Below are 17,170 nucleotides of genomic sequence, written 5' to 3'. Positions count from 1 at the left end.
CCCGCTGGACACGCCATTGGATATCACCCAGAAGGGTTAAATGTGGCACTTTATATCCCAAACAGTCTCCAAGAACTGCTAAATAACTTGTACAAGAACAATAACACTGATAATATGCCATTTTCAAGCTGCCAAAAAGTGGTTGTGGCCTATAACTTGTCACTGAAACAATATTTCTGCTTCAAACTTGTTGGGCATCATCAAGAAGGGTTAAATGTGGCACATTATATCCCAAACAGTCTCCAAGAACTGCTGAATAACTTGTACAAGAACAATAACACTGATAATATGCCATTTTCAAGCGTCAAATTTCAAAAATGTTGTAATTCAAAAATAATTTAAAAAAAAGGATAATGGCCAAATGGAAACAGGTGGGAGGAGATCTGCTTTAACACATTAGGAACACTAAGTAATAGGAAAGTGAAAACAAACGGTAATAAAAATGTCATTCCAATACAGCACTTATTAATTGAAACGAAAACCAAAAACGAATAACAATTACATCCAATTAAAGAAGAAACCACCAGTTAAAATAAACTAACAAATAAACCAGAAACAGGGGGTATAGTGGAAGCTCAACACCAGTAAACCATGGAACAACATGTATATTAATTTTTTTCCTACAGTAACTATAATGCTAACATGTTAGGAAACACAAAATAATTGAATAATCCTACAAACAAATTGCAATCAAAGCTGAACTCTAATGTTGTGAACAACACAGAAACACACACAGCAACACGAACATAAATTAATGAATTAATAAACAAATAAAAAACCAATTTGACGTTGACGTCACATTAAATACACCCTTTCTGCTTCCACAGGAATTATGTGACTAAGTAGCAGCCAGATACTAATCAAATGGACTTGATTTACTGATTATCTGGAAGTGTAAAAGCAGAAGTTTTCAGTTTGTGTTAAAACAATGCAACAGTCTTTCCAAGAGTGGATTTCCAGTTCAGACTGTGCAGTGCTCAGAGAAACTGCCAAAAGCTCAAAACCTTCAGATTCTGCAGACTTCGGTTAACAAATTCAATGTTTAAGTTCATGACAGTACAGTTAGAAGAAGACTGAACAAATATAACTTGTTTGGAAGTATTAACTTATGAATAAGAACTTCAGCACTCACAATTTCATGTATAAAATCTTTAATATTACTAGATAATAAGAAAAAAACAAATGCAATTTAGCACAAGGCTTTCCTCAGCAGTTCTAATGCACATGTCGGTGCAGCCATCCACAAAACACTACCTGGACCTAATCCCTAATAGGCACAGGTGGTAACAATTAATAGTTTGTCAGCATGCAACACTGGTTGTGCACTCCAACCACAGACCTAAATCACTGAAACGTGTACAAAACAACACGCTCCATTAACACTGTCTGAGACACACAGTTGAGCCTGTTGGTTTTCTTATTTGCAAGGGCTGCCAGGAGAAAACCTCTTCTCTATAAAAAGGTCATGGCAGCACAGCTTAGGCATTTAAATAAACCACAAAACTTTTTGAACAATATCCTTTTGACACACCACACCAAAGTGGAGATGTTATAATTTAATAATGCACACACAAGCATATCAGGACAAACACCTCATATCAACAGTGGCAGAGGGGTGATGAATTGGACTTATATTCACCTGGACATCACCTTCATGGGTACTTTGCATTCATCACATCGACCATGAACTTCTCTGTAAACCAAAGTATTCTAGAGTCAAATATGAGTCCCTCAGAAAATCTACAGCTGAATAGTTGGAAAAGAAAAGAATCAAGGTGGTTCAAGCTGACTAAATACTGTATAATGAACTTAAGAAAACTGTGCACAAACAAGTGCACACAGAACTCAATAAAGTGAAGCTGTAAAGAGGAGTGGAACACAATTTCTCCACAACAATGTGAGAGACTGACAAAGTCACACGGAAAAGTATTACTTCAAGTTACTGCTGCAAAAAGTGCTTCTTTAAGCCACTAAATCACAGGACTGCACGGAGTCTTCTGATGATTTTCCACAGATCGTTCCATAGCAGAGCACAGCCACTGTCTACGTGCTAAATCATTACTATACATAAAAAGAATTCATGAAAAACAACAACAAATCTGCATCAAAAACACCTCTATCGTGTTGCCACTGTCTCACTGACACCAAAATGTTGTGACTACACCAAAAAGATGTAGTTCTGATAGAAAGATTGAATTTGTTGTTTCCATGACAGAAAAAACAAATAGCCAGAAATGTTCCCATATTTATTTGATTTGCCAAGCAGCTACTTTAACACAAGCTTAGAACGTTTGTCGATATTTCAGAAAGCCTCTTGTAAATCTTATTTAATTGTGTAACATATCGTACCAAATCTAGCTTTTTCTGTTAGTGTGTGTGTGTGTGTGTGTGTGTGTGTGTGTGTGTGTGTGTGTGTGTGTGTGTGTGTGTGTGTGTGTGTGTGTGTGTGTGTGTGTGTGTGTTTAGGGAGGGCATGCATTACAGGCTGATCAGGAGTCTAAGAATTTAAAAATAAAATAAAAAAAGAACCCTGATTTCGATCAATAGTGGGAATATTCTTCAGGGGTTTCTTCATTTGTTTATTTCATTTTGTTTTCAGGCATTTTCCATCTGCCTCTGATCCTTACTTGCCTTTCTTGTTTCCCTGTGAAACAGAAAATTGCAGAAAGGACACAATTATTTATGGATATCAGGAGGTCTACTACAGAAACTGTTCCTGACATCTCCATAAATACATCACCTGTCTACCAGAACCTTTTCTATATTTTTCTTCATGTAGAAAAACTGAGACATGCTATATAAGATATATCATGGATTAAATATGTCATTAAAAAGCTTTACACTAACAAAAAGCTTCACTCACCCAGACCCACTTAAGAGCGGGCAGTACACGTCATCTTTTTCCTCGATTTCAGCCAGCACGAGTTGGCCATGGATTTTAAAAGCTGCCATTACCCTCTCCAGTCTATAGGCACACTTTTTAGGATCACGGATAATAAAAGTCACAAAAAAAACCCATTATAACAGACCAAACAAAAACAACAACAACAAAAAAAACCCTCACTTATGGACATCAACCTAACCCACACACTACCCACTGCTTCCTACCTTCCTGGGAGGCCTCCACATGCAGCTGTGTGTGATCAGAGGGACACTGGGGGGTCTCTTGCCTGAGTACTCAGACCCCCCCACTTCCACTGTTGCCCCTGAGGCTGTCCCCCGAAAGGTCATGAGTTCGCCACGAAGGCGATCAATCATTATCTGCTGGTTCACCAGTTGTTCTGTCTAAACATTTGCACAGAGGCGCACATTTAAAGAACAAATGATAACACAGCAGACATGCATTAAATTCATCTTTTAATTTTTTCCCCGTAAATAAAATATACTGATTTCTGCATCACAGAGCAGCTCTTTATTGCACTGTTCTCCTCCTCACCTGTATGCGTGATCGCTGCTTTTCTTCCTCTAACAACATAAGGTGAGTTTTCTTCTCTTGAAGGAGTTTCTCGAGTTCCTCTTTTACCCATCTCAGTTCTGCATCTTTCTGCTCCAACAGTTGCTTGTCTATGTGGAGAGCTTCCTAAGCATACAAAAGAGAAACTGGATAGGATAGCAAGCCTATAAAATTGTACAACTTGGCTTTTGTCTATGTAAACAGTTTGATCCATTTGAGCCATGCTGCGTTTATTCACATCATCTTCTCATAAGCTCTCAGAGGATAAGATGTTCCAGACAAAATGTTGACAACTTGTAACGGAAACAAAAGAATAACCAATGATATACCCATGGCTTTATTTCTTTCTACAGCCTCAAATCTAAACGGGATGCAGTCATTCTTAGTTTACATTAGCTATATCTGTGGTTTTTTAAAAAAAATCCATATTACACTTCAGTTCTTTAACGGCAATTCCATCAGCAGTTTGAAATGATTTCAGTCTGAATACACTTCTCCTATTCTGAATAGCAGGTATCTAAGAGGGTACAGTAATATATAAATAAAACACCAAGCTCATTTGTTGTTGTTTAATGTGTCAGGCATGTCCACATGTTGGAGACACTAACCATCTTTTACACTTCAAGGCAACCAAATAAAAATCTCAGAGTTTTTTTGCTTTACTTTTTATCAATTGATTGTAATCAAAGTGTTTGCGATCTCTTAATGGCAGCATCCCTTTTAAAATCTTTTATAGTTACCTGGCATTTTTTTTAGCTCTTCTCTGAGGTTTAATGGAGCAAAATGGTCTCCCTCCTCCTTTGAACACTCCATACGAGTTGGAGGTGAGTGACTGACAGCTCTGAGTCTCTCCTGCAGCCGCTGCCTGAAAGAAGGACTTGGACGGTTCTGAACGTATTGGGCAATGGATGCAAACTGCAGGACGGCCAGGGTCTCAGCTACAAAGTGGTGGGAGGGGCTTACACACGCCACCATTAGCGTGTGGGCGTTGCCTCCTCAGGGGCGGATCTAGAGAAGATTTTTTGGGGTGGAAATTTGCTCTGAATTACTGACATCTTTAGTCTCATCTACAATGACTGAAAATTGTGCACTGTCTTTAACTTCTCGCATGATCTCCTCAGCAACCATTTCAGCCAAACATGAAACAATTTCATTCTGGATGGTTTTACTGGTATACAAAGCATTTTTGGCTTGTTGTTCCAGTCTCCTTTTAACCACAGGATCATGATTGCCTACCATGTTCAACATTTCTAGGAAAATGCTCCTTTTATGTGCCTCCTAATGAGTCACGAAGGAGTCGAGTGATCTTGGGATTACGGTATGGTACGTGTGCACTGCCGGAGTTGTTACTGTGCCGATTTTGACTTCGGTTTGAAAGTGCACGGATAACGTTGCACAGTGCAAACAGGCCTGTGTTGATATGAGCAGACTCTTTCAGTTGTGTCCTGGTGTTCCCAGTTTTTCTAGCACGTTCCGAGCCTGCCAGGTCAACCAGACAGAGCTTAGAGGAAGAGTTCTTGCTGTTGTGGCAGGATAACACGACCTGAAGGGTGAGGATGGTATGAGAGCGACTGGAGCGCTCGGTCATTCCTGTGGTGCTGGTGTGCCGCAAAGCATTTCCCATCTTTACAATGCTGAGCAGCTCCTCTGCTGAGGTGATAACAACCTCTTCAGCTCCCACCACCACTGGAATCACACAGAGACTTTTTAGTCAATGAAACAAGACTGTTGCTTCCCCTGTAGGCAGACATTCACACAAAATGCCTAATCTCACTGGATCATTTATCATTCACTCATTAAATGAGCTAAAAACAATTTTACATATTATTACAAGTAGGTGCACCACAGAGCCGCTGACTGTAAATGATTACACAGTATATAATATCTTTTGCGGTACTTGTGATTTCTCCAGTGCGCTCTCTCAAACTTTTTATCCTGAAATACATAAGTGTTAATAATATCACAACGGTCTATCAATAGGATGATACTCAGATGGATGGTCGAAAATATAGGACGCAGTTTGTCATCTCTGAAGGTGTATGGTTTCTACTTTTTTATTTCCACTCTGAATACTAAAATATAAGTAAAGTAAAGGTAGAAAAAGTTGATTACCCGTGTTTCCCCTCTCATCTTCCCTGATATGAAGCTCTTTGTGGGTGGTCTGCCGCTGCAACAGGTCTCGTAGTTCCTCCTTGTACACCTCAATGTAGGAAACCTTCACTGTGACATCCACAACATCACTTTCCTTCGTCTTCTCCGCCAGGTATATGAACAGATCCTGGGCTGCACGGTCAATAATTCCCCCCTCTTCATGTATGGAAGGGTTTGGAAAAAGAGAATTACGGTTATGAAGTTAGAAAGTTCAGATGATTAATGGGCCTTAGAGAGCACAAACACTCCTTGAACTTATCAGTCACAGAGTGGTTAAGCTCTGTGTTGGAGCTTAACCACATTTTTTGGTTAAACTTCACATTTGAAGAAAAGCTATCTGGAGCATGTACAAACTGATCTTAATCTCTTTTAGGGCTGTCAAAATTGAGAGCAATCAAAACAACTGCTGTATAATGCCCTCCGCTATCTTTGTTTATAGCATGACTAAAATGCGTCATCGTTTTAGAAAGTCTGTGTTTTCGAGTGTCCACACTGCGACGGGACAGCTCCGTTTTGAAATGTATGCATTTTCGAGAGTGTTTTCCCTTGGGGAAAGCACCGTCTCAGTGTGGACAAGAGGCCAAAACGAAGAGAAAACAATGCGTTTTCAAACAAAAACGCATTAGTGTGTCCTATACCACCCCATCAGTGGAATCACCTTCCTGCAGGGGTCTCAGACAAATCATCCTCCGGGTACTTCTGGGTAGCTCTTCAAAGATTCAGACATGGCTGTGTTATTATTTCACACATCGTAACACGGCGTGATTGGTAAACAGAAGCCTGTCCTGGAAACCAACTAAAACTAACGTAAAAATACGAACTGTAAATCTAATCTGTCAAAAAAATTGTCAGAGGAAAGTGTTCTTCCTTGAAGATTTGAGTAGTTTTTATTGTATCTTTGGAAAAGAGTAACTCTGACTTCACCCTGAGGTCTAATCTAGTCACTAATCCATCAACAACACTTTGATTTCCTGTGGAGAACACAAAATCAGGAGAGTGCACTGAAGGCTGATGATTGTCCAAGTAGAGAACTTCCTAATGTGATTTTTCTCATGAAGATTTTCCCCATAAACCGCGGTAGCGATGTGGCAATATGTATGCGTGATGTGATCAAAACCAGACTTCCTCTGTGATCCATAAAAGGACCGCTTCCTCGGTGACAGCAGGTAGTCACTCAGCTCCTCCAGCCTGTAGCATATATAAGAGCTTCTCGACCACCAGCCTGAGACATGAGGAAGCATGAAGATTTTGAGCCTGAGTGCTCTGCTGAGCCTGGCACTCAGTTTACTGTGTGCCGATATCTCAGCCCAGAAAGATGCAAGTTTGGCAAAGGTACTATATACCTGACATGTCTGTGGCGAAGGTGGATGACTCCATAGAGAAAGCTCTGCAGGTGTGGGCCAAAGTCACGCCCCTGAGGTTCAGAAGAATCTATAGCAGCATTGCTGACATCATGATCTCCTTCAGCCGCAGTGGTGAGTCCACAAAGCACACAGTAATATTATCCCATAAAGACCAATGCAATCTTAGGTGTGTGTGTTTAGTCTACCCTGATTACCCTCCAACAGGTCATGGTGACGGCAGCCCCTTGGATGGCCCCGATGGCAATCTCCCCCACGCCTTTGGCCAGGCACTTGGGATTGGAGGAGATGCCCATATTGATGATGATGAAACCTTCACATTCCACTCAAACACAGGTGACTCTGTGACTTTGTTCCTGATTACTGCTCAGGATGTGGCCTGACTACCTTAAACTGTGACCTGTGGTTCTGAGTTTCTGCTCTAGGCTACGTCCTGTTCATGGTCGCTGCTCACGAGTTTGGTCACTCTCTGGGCTTGTCTCACTCTGATGACCCTGGCGCTCTCATGTATTCAATGTACTCATACAGTAACCTGGACACCTTTGTTCTGCCCTGGGATCTTAAAGGTATCAAGTCCCTTTACAGTGAGTCTTCACTTCTTCCTTTATGAAAAACTTTCAATTTGACCAAAACTTGTGGTAACACTCTACAACACAGTCTACAACTAAGGGCATAATTTCCCTGTAATTTTATTGAATGGATGCCATCAATTATATTTATCTATAAATAATTAAAAAACACTGTACTTTTTCGGGGTCATATTATGGAGTGACTTAACCTTGGCTAACTTGAAGGTATTTTATTACAAAGTTTAGACTTGCTCTGTCATTGTGAAGCTAGATGGGCCTACAAATGTTGAGTCATTATTTGATTAAGCGAACTTGTGCACTAGTTTGTGCACTAGCTTGTCTGTGATGTCACATTGATGAAATGACCTCCAGGTCCAAATGATGACCCCTAGGGCGCCCGTCAAGCCCGACGCCTGCGACGTGACCCTGGTTTTGGACTGCGAGGAGAGATGCTCTTCTTCAAGGGCAGGAAAGTAAAACAAATCCATGTGGAGCGTTTTTCTCCATGGTGTTGCTGAGATGATCATTTGTGTGTGATCAGGTTCTTCTGGTGTAGCCACCCTCAGCTTGTGACCCCTCAGCAGGCTGTCATCACAAACTTCTGGCCCGACGCATCAGTTATCATCGACGCTGCATACGAGAGCCCACAGTCAGACCGAGTCCTTCTTTTTAAAGGTCTGTGTCCATCTGCTGAAGCACGCTTCATCCCTCCCTCACACAGGTCCGCGATGAAATCCTCTTTACATCTGTTTGCAGGCTGCTGCGTCTGGGCGTTCAGCGGCTATGACCTCGTGACCGGGTATCCTAAATCCATACCCAGCTTTGGTCTACCCACAGCAGTGGAAAAGGATGCCGCCCCCAAATGACCCACAGACCAGGAAGACTCTTTTCTTTGTAGGCAGCAGTTACTACAGGTATGTTCAGGTCACACCTGGGGAATATCTTGCCTAATCCCATTTCTCTTCCAGCTGTGACGAGGCCAGGGTGGACATGGACGACGGAAACCCCAAACAAGTGGATGACACCTTCCTGGAAATGAGCTCCGGAGTGACAGCGGCTCTGTTGTACAGAGGTGAGCATCTGTCCAGCTGTTTTCAGGGTCTTTGGGCTGTAATGCAGAACAAACAGGTGACGTGTGTCCCGCAGGTTTCTTCTACCTGTACAGTGGACCATACATGTACGAGTTCAGCCAGAGGACGGGGAAGCTGCTCCGTGTGCTGAGGAACAGCTACTTCCTGTCCTGCTTCAAACTCTAGACCCATTGACAAGTTCACACAAAATCCCAAATTAAAGGAGAAGAAGAGCCAATAATTTTTTAATGATTTCACTGAGCTCAGGTGTTTCTGTAACGTCACTGCTTTATAAAGTTTTCAATATAAATTTCCCTGTGGCACAGTCGTCCTTGTTTATTTGCTGCAAGTCAACCTGTGAACATCACACACATCAAACACAAACCAGTTACCGTATTTCCCGGACTACAAAGCGCACCTGAATATTAGCCGCACAAGCTAAAATTAGGGGGAAATCCTGTTTTGTACATACATTAGCCGCACCTGACTAAAAGCCGCAGGTGTTTCAATGTTGACTTATCATATGTAAGAGAATATGCACAAAGGGAATTGTCAGGAAAGAGATGGCTGTTTGGAGACACACCCCTTTTATTAATATTTTGAAAAACAAGTTACGGGTACATATTTGCATAACTTTTTAGGTATATGTACAAGTAGCGGTAATTACAAGTACGAAACATGTACTGTGCTTCATAAATGAGTAACAAATGTAGTACATAACAATAACCTACAGCACACCAGAAAAATAGATTCAGACTACCTTTTAGGCTCAGGTGCAGCGACACGGCTTTAACAAGAAGAAAAGTCAGTCATTCACCACCATCTTTCTCTTCTTCCCGCGCACTAAAACCACCAAAGTCCTCTTCTCCAGTGTCGGAAACGAACAGGCTCAGGATGGCTTCGTCATCCACTCTCGGCTCCTTTCCTTCGTTGTCACTTTCAAAACCAGTGTCAGAGTCGAACACCCTCAGAAGGGCCGTGGCGGTGTCCTCTCCATCATGCAGCAGTCCAGCCCTTCGAAATCCGTAGGTGATCATGGATGTTTTCACACTTTTCCACGCTGTCAGAATCCACCAGTGGAGTTGAGCATAACTTGCTTTTCGCAAGTTTATCGCTGCTCGTCATCCACGCCTCCCGCTGAACGCGTAGCGCTACTTTGAAGTTTGTTTTTCGCGCTACTTGTACGGCACTATGTTGCCTGGCGGACGGACATGTGACCAACATACCACTCTTGAACCCCGATACTGTGTGTCTGATCACATGCCCTTCTGCCAGGCAACGTAGTGCCGTACAACAGCGGAACAAACAAAACAAATCACCTTACGATATGACAAAAATCATGGACAATCCATAGAAAAGCCGCACCTGACTAAAAGCCGCAGGGTTCAAAGCTTGTGCAAAAAGTAGCGGCTTATAGCCCGACAATTACGGTAAATACATCATGTCTAGGTGTGTTACAGCCTGAGGTGGCACAGGTACACACTACGGTATTTAAGGGACAAGTACAACTTTACTTGAATAAAGGGGCAAAAATACTTAGAGTACAAAACCAGTACCTGTACGTTTCAGGTGATACTCATATCAGAATATGGTAACACAAACTTTATTTAAACTGAGGGTCTGACTGAACATCTGTATTTACTGCTGCCTCCACACTTGGACAGGTAAACGAGAGTGTACAGTGGGGTTTGGCAGATGGAAGAACCACAGAACTGGTAGTAGTGGTGCATCATGGGAAAGAGAGTCAGTCAGAATTAAATTAATGAAATAAATAAAAGTTTGTTTTAGCAGGTTGGTCAATATGTAGAGTGGAATGAGAGTGCCCTCTCCTGGACCTGTGAACAAACTGCAAGCAGCTGCTGATCTTACTTTGAATGGAAACACTGAGTTTGAACCACACAGACAGCCAATGAAAGTGAAGCTGGACAGGTGTGAGTCACACCTGTGGGTAACCCTGGGACAGGTGACAGAAACATCTGCTTTCATATGTCGGTTTGAGGACTCACAGCTATCTTAGAGACAGGAAAGTAATGCAGTGCTTTTACATAAACGCTGTAGTTGTTTGTTAATGTCAGTGATGTCATTATAAAGAGCTCATCATTTAGAGCAACAGAAGGTGTGATCTGATCAGAGGTTTAAACCAGCTGTGCGCACATCTGTTCAGGTACAAAGTGTAGCAGCGACCATCTCCTGTTGTGTCCTGAGCCAAGCTTCAGGTGAGTCTGACTAGAGGCTCAGAAACAGGAAGTGAGCTGAGAACTGTTACTGTTACCAGAATTGTATTGTGTAGTACTTTACAGTAGTTAAATACTGTACTAGGATCAGTTCAAGTAGAACTGAAATAAAAATGGCTCATGTTACAGAGGAGTGTGATGTCTGAACAGGATAAAACTGATGATCTTCACTGAGTGTGCTCTTATTGCGTGCCTGCAGGAAGGCTAGTGTTTGCTGTTCTCCAGAAAAAGAACTAGAAGAACTGCAGGTCTGAGTAAAACAGACCTGCAGTTCTTCTAGCCCTGACTGGCCAGTTGATGGTGTGCACTCTACTGAGGTCACATTTTGGGATTGCCAGGGATCGCTCGAACCCCCACAGCCGTTACTGAGGTCACATCAGTCTGATGACCTGCTGATTTCGATACCTCAGCTTCATATCTGTCACTGACTCTGACCACCTGCTCCCTCTCACCTGCCTGTCATAGCCTGTCTCAGGCTGTGTGATGTCATCAAAGTGCGACAGTGAAGACTGATCTGCATGATTTTATAACAATACTCTGAGTGAATGCCGCTGCTGCTGATGGAGATGATGTTATGGTCATTGACAGCAGCGTCCATCTTACTCTCTCTGGAGATCAGGCTGGAGATGATGGAGATGATGATATACAACATCAGTGACATTATCTGTGACATCAGACAGCAGGATGAAGTTTATGTAAGATGAAGGTCTGACTGTTGTGGGTGAGCTGTGGGTGATGTGATACTGATGCTGATCCAGGACTAGCTGAGCTCAGGTACACGATGAGATGCAGAAACACTGAAGCACCCCAACACCTGCAGGAGGAGTTACTTTATCAGGTTACTGAGGAGGACTGAGACATCGCCATCATGAAACGGACCATCGATTATTCATGTCTGACTGATCTGACATCAGTCAGAGGAGCAGCTGAGCTGGATCGTTGCTGCTGATGATGAAGTAACCGTAAATACATACAGGTAATAATTACTTTATTTACACAGCTCCAAAGCCACAGTCTCCTCGGTCTGCTCTAATGATTCACTAAATAAGGCTACAGAGCGTGCTGCCTCTTCATTGGTCGCTCTTTAACGTTTGTCACCTGTCCTGAGCTGGACTCGAACCCGCGCTCTCCGGCTCTTGTCAGCAGATGTTTTTAAATAAAGTTGGACTGGGAACGCCTTCCTCCTCCTCCCACCTCCTCGGGGCGGAGCGCCAGCACTCCTCTGAGGAGGAGTCTGTCTCCTCCTATAAAGAGGATCCCCGCTCCTCCTCCTCCCTCTTCTTTCTCCTCCGGCGGATCCTCGCGGTTCCTCTTCATCATGGGTTTCGGTGACCTGAAGTCAGCCTCCGGCCTCAAAGTGCTCAATGACTTCCTGTCCGACCGCAGCTACATCGAAGGGTGAGTGCCGGGAACCGCCGTAAAGCGGGAGAAACTGCGACCCAAAATAGCCGTCATGTTGGGTCCATGCTGAGCTAACAGTTAGCTGCCTTGATTAAATCGCTAAAGAAAGGAAACCGGAAAGGGGACGGTAATCTGGCGCGAGAGGTGCACCAGTCTTGGAAGGAGGGGTAGGGTCCGGGCCGATGCCGTTTTTATTCACTTCCGTTTGACGTGACAAGCTGTTAGCTTGTTAGCCGCATGCTGCTAACGGCTGCGCGCCGCGAGGCTGCGCGCTGACTCACGTGGACTGAGTGAAGTCCTGCACCTGCTCTTGGAGTACCCCTAACCAAGGTCATGTGTTCTCTCCTCAGGTACGTACCCTCCCAGGCTGACGTGGCGGTCTTCGAAGCTATTTCGGCTCCGCCCCCTGCTGACCTGTACCACGCAGTTCGCTGGTACAACCACATCCGGTCCTACCAGAGCGAGAAGAGCAGGTGAGCGCTGCTGACATCATGGGGTGAATACCGGTGTGCTGGCGGCAGCAACTAAGCCCCGCCTCCTGTTTTAGTCTTCCAGGTGTGAAGAAGCCCCTGGGTCAGTACGGGCCCCTCGGAGTGGCCGACACCACCTCAGGCTCCGCCCCCACCACAGCCAAAGACGAGGACGATGATGACATCGACCTGTTTGGTTCAGATGAGGAGGTGAGGAGGTGGTGATGTCACCATGACGCTACAGTGTCATGGTCACTCTAACCTGAGTTTTGTTTGACAGGAAGATGCTGAGGCGACCCGGCTGAAGGAGGAACGTCTCGCCGCCTACGCTGCCAAGAAGTCTAAAAGTAGGTCCGCCCCCCTCGCAGCCAATGCATAATACAGACTCTGTGATGATTAACCAATCACCATCTTTCGGCTGACGCCTGATGGACGCCTTTTCTGCCTGACGAGTCCCACCCTCGCACGGCTCGTGGCTCGCTCAGTTTCCACAGTAACTAACCACTCCCCTGTCCTGCAGAGCCCGCAGTCATCGCCAAGTCTTCGATTCTATTGGACGTGAAGCCGTGGGACGATGAGACTGACATGGCGAAGCTCGAAGAGTGCGTACGCAGTATCCAGATGGACGGGCTGGTGTGGGGCCAGTGTGAGTACTACTGCATACACTACTACACACACCACTGTGGGGTCAAAGTATTACACACAGGGTTGGAGTCAGTATTTGGATAGATGGGCTGGTGTGGGTACTGCACAGAGTAATACTACTGGTAGCACTGCAGTAGCATTACAGTAATCATTGTACCAGATGATGTGGTGGTAGTAGTAGTGTCTAACACTCGGAGCAGTAGTGAGGTACTGATCAGTACTCTGTCAGTTCAGTCATTGATAACGCTGTGATCATTGATTATAGATGAGTACTGATGGATCAATGGAGCTGATCAGTTATTGGGTGGATCAGTATACCTGTGACACCTGAAGTAATGATTATATATCATTACAGGCTAGGGCTGGGCCATATCATACCGTTCACGGTAATGCCGGTATAATGTTGGGCAACAAAAAGAAAATGAAATATCGCGATAGAATATGGGAAAAACGCGCATGCACAGTGCCTTTGTTTTCATACGCACATGGTGCCAAAAGCATGACTGAGAATGAGAAGGGCGAAAGTTGGTTTGTAAAAATGCTGCAACCTCAGTGGTGTGGAACTGGTTTAGCTTTCGTCTGTCAGATACACAACAAAGCACTATTTTTGGTAGAGCATGCTAGCGGGCCGTCGTTATTACCATGTTGTTTGGAAAATACGGCACACTTAAAATCAGTCCTTTGATTCTTCTGAAAATCGACAGAGCCCCTTATAATCCCGTGTGCCTTATGTATGAACTCTGGTTGTGTTTACTGACCTCGAAACTATTTTATGTACACGGCGCTCGAAAATCTGTCAAATGTTTCAGTACGACTTTGCTAAGCTACAAAGTCGCACCGCTTGATGGATTGTCGGAGCATTACGGCTATCGTAAGCGGAGGTGTGTGTGTGTGTGTGTGTGTGTGTGTGTGTGTGTGTGTGTGTGTGTGTGTGTGTGTGTGTGTGTGTGTGTGTGTGTGTGTGTGTGTAACCTCTTTTTAAGTGTTGTGGACATTATACATGGTTATGCTGAGGATATGTCGGCCAGTTTCCACTGGAAATGCCTTTTGGTTAAACTGTCAGCGAAGAATTTGCATTTGCACTGTTAAATATTTATATAACTTTGATGCACATAAAAACCGGCTGCTTGTTGAAGTGAAAATACTACCACAATTCTCCAAAATCCTAGAAAACCTGTTTAATAAACGATTAGACAAATTCTTAGATAAATATAAATTACTCTCTGACAGTCAATATGGATTCAGATCAAAAAGATCAACATCTCTGGCATTAATCGAATCAATTGAGGAGATTACGAATGCTATAGATCAGAAACAGTATGCAGCTGGAGTATTTCTGGATCTCAAGAAAGCATTCGACACAATCAATCATGACATATTAATTAATAAACTGGAACGGTATGGGATTAGGGGGGTTGTACTGCAATGGGTGAAAAATTATTTAAGTGACCGGAAACAATTTGTGAAGCTGGGTGTCCATTCCTCATCATGCTTGGACATTGCTTGTGGTGTTCCACAAGGCTCTGTACTGGGTCCAAAATTATTTATTATTTATATAGATGATATTTGTAAGGCATCTGATATATTAAAATTAGTATTATTTGCAGATGACACAAATATTTTTTGTTCTGGGGGGAATCTAAAGGAGCTGCTGGATACAATTACTTCAGAAATGTGCAAAATTAAAAAATGGTTTAACAGGAACAAACTATCGCTAAATCTAAGTAAAACTAAAATTATCTTATTTGGGAATTCCCTTAGAAATGCACAAGTGCAGATTCATGTAGATGGTGTGGAAATTGAAAGAGTACTTGAACATAAGTTTCTTGGTGTGATTATAGATGATAAATTAAACTGGAAGTCTCATATAAATCATATACATAACAAAATTTCAAGAAGTGTCTCAATCTTGAGTAAAGTAAAACACATTCTGGACCACAAATCACTCCACATTCTCTATTGTTCCCTGATTGCACCGTATTTGAATTACTGTGCAGAGGTTTGGGGCAATACTTACAAATGTTCGCTATCATCAATCTTTATATTACAAAAAAGGGCCATAAGGATAATCCATAAAACTGGTTACAGAGATCATACAAATCCACTATTCTTAAAATCAAAAATTCTAAAATTCACAGATCTGGTTCATTTTCTCACAGCACAAATTATATATAAAGCAATAAATAACCTGCTTCCTGACAATATTCTAAAAATGTTTTCTAAAAGGGAACGGGGATACAATTTGAGGGGGGAATTAAATTTAAAACATCCTCGTATCCGTACAACATTAAAAAGTTTTTGCATCTCTGTGTGTGGAGTGAAGCTGTGGAACAGACTAAGTAAAGATATGAAGCAATGTCCAAGCATGGTGCAGTTTAAAAAGCGGTTTATGGATAGATAGAAACATATATGTGTATATATTTAAAAAAAAAAAAAAAAAAAAAAAAAAAATTACACATAACATATAATGTAATTGCAAGGAGGTATTTCTGTAGTCTATTGATACTAGATAGTGGAAAAGGGGTGGGATTAAATAAGCTTATGCTTCTTCCTGCTCCTTTTTGAACATGGACGTTATTTGGAGTTGTGGTTGCTCGTTTTCCTTTTGTTTGCTTTGTTCATTTGTCTCTTTTAATTCTATTTTTTTTTTATACTTTTTCAACATGTTCAAAATAAAGATTCAATCAATCAATCAAAATACATTGTTTTTATTTTTATTTGTTTTGCCCTAATAAAGTTGTGGAGTTGTAAAGTATTTTGTCTCGTGTCAATTATATCGTCAGTTATAGCGTTATTGCAAATTTTTGAATGTATATCGTGATAAATATTTTTGGTCATATCGCCCTGCTCTAGTACAGGCTCATTTTGATGTTCTGAACTGTTTATTGATAATAGGTTATTGGTGTGTGTGTGTGTGTGTGTGTGTGTGTGTGTGTGTGTGTGTGTGTGTGTAATATTGATCAGGCTCACTGATGATCTAACTCACCATCTTTCGGCTGATCACTGATGGACTCGTATTGATCTGAGAGCTTCTGATCACTGACCAATAACCCGATGGCTGCAGCTTGTAGTCACTGATCGATAACTTTGCTTAATCTGTCCTGCAGCCAAACTGGTTCCCGTGGGTTACGGCATCAAGAAGTTGCAGATCAACTGTGTGGTGGAGGATGACAAGGTGAGTGGCCTGTTACTGCTTGTTGATCAGGTGTCTGTCAGGTTGATTAGATCACCTGTGACACACCTGCAGCAGTAAATGCTGTTACCTGTGTGTGAGCTCACCTGTGTGATGTCACCTGTCTCAGGTGGGCACTGACATCCTGGAGGAGAAGATCACGGAGTTCGAGGACTTCGTACAGTCGATGGACGTCGCTGCATTCAATAAAATCTGAAATAAAAGCTCTGCACCATACACTGTGTCTGACTCACCTGTACACACACTCACACCTGTGGTTAAGGGACCTGTAGCACTGAGCAGGTGGAGCTCAGGGGTGCTTTCAGGTAAACTCAAAGGTGATCCTAAACTCAGGTGCAAGTAAGCCTAAGATTAAACCACTAAGGCTACGTTCACACTGCAGGCGAAAGCGCATCAAATCCGATTTTATTTTAATTTTATTTTTGACCCTATGCGACCCATATCCGACCATGGTATGACAGTGTGAACAGCACAAATCCGATCTGGGTCCCTTTCGTATGTGGTACTGAATCTGATACATATCCGATGTTTTAGAAAGTGACTACTGTTTGAACGGTCATGTTGCATTATATCAGTCTTTTACGTCACTGACACAAGACAGACACAAATTATCAGTGCCCGA

General features: G+C 42.7%; 1 protein-coding gene, 1 long non-coding RNA gene and 1 pseudogene across 2 annotated transcripts; 2 read left to right on the top strand and 1 right to left on the bottom strand.

The window, feature by feature from the left end:
• Positions 1–2,519: 2,519 nt before the first annotated feature.
• Positions 2,520–3,166, bottom strand: LOC113037132 (uncharacterized). Its single transcript, XR_003274586.1, has 3 exons — positions 3,109–3,166; positions 2,864–2,976; positions 2,520–2,644 (listed from the first exon to the last, which is right to left on the bottom strand). It is a non-coding gene; the product is annotated as an uncharacterized LOC113037132 (long non-coding RNA).
• A 3,754-nt stretch (positions 3,167–6,920) lies between these two features.
• Positions 6,921–8,791, top strand: LOC113006979 (collagenase 3-like; annotated as a pseudogene).
• A 3,316-nt stretch (positions 8,792–12,107) lies between these two features.
• Positions 12,108–16,764, top strand: eef1b2 (eukaryotic translation elongation factor 1 beta 2). The gene is made up of 7 exons (XM_026143150.1): positions 12,108–12,237; positions 12,591–12,713; positions 12,788–12,920; positions 12,991–13,057; positions 13,231–13,356; positions 16,463–16,530; positions 16,658–16,764. Exons 1-7 carry the CDS (start codon positions 12,158–12,160, stop codon positions 16,742–16,744), a joined length of 684 nt encoding a protein of 227 aa, XP_025998935.1. The 5' UTR covers positions 12,108–12,157; the 3' UTR covers positions 16,745–16,764.
• The last annotated feature ends 406 nt before the right edge of the window (positions 16,765–17,170 follow it).

Source organism: Astatotilapia calliptera, chromosome 15, assembly GCF_900246225.1.
Source record: "Astatotilapia calliptera chromosome 15, fAstCal1.2, whole genome shotgun sequence".
Classification (NCBI taxonomy): domain Eukaryota; kingdom Metazoa; phylum Chordata; class Actinopteri; order Cichliformes; family Cichlidae; genus Astatotilapia; species Astatotilapia calliptera.
Note: the sequence above shows the minus strand (reverse complement) of the source record. Positions and strands in the feature narration are given on the sequence as shown.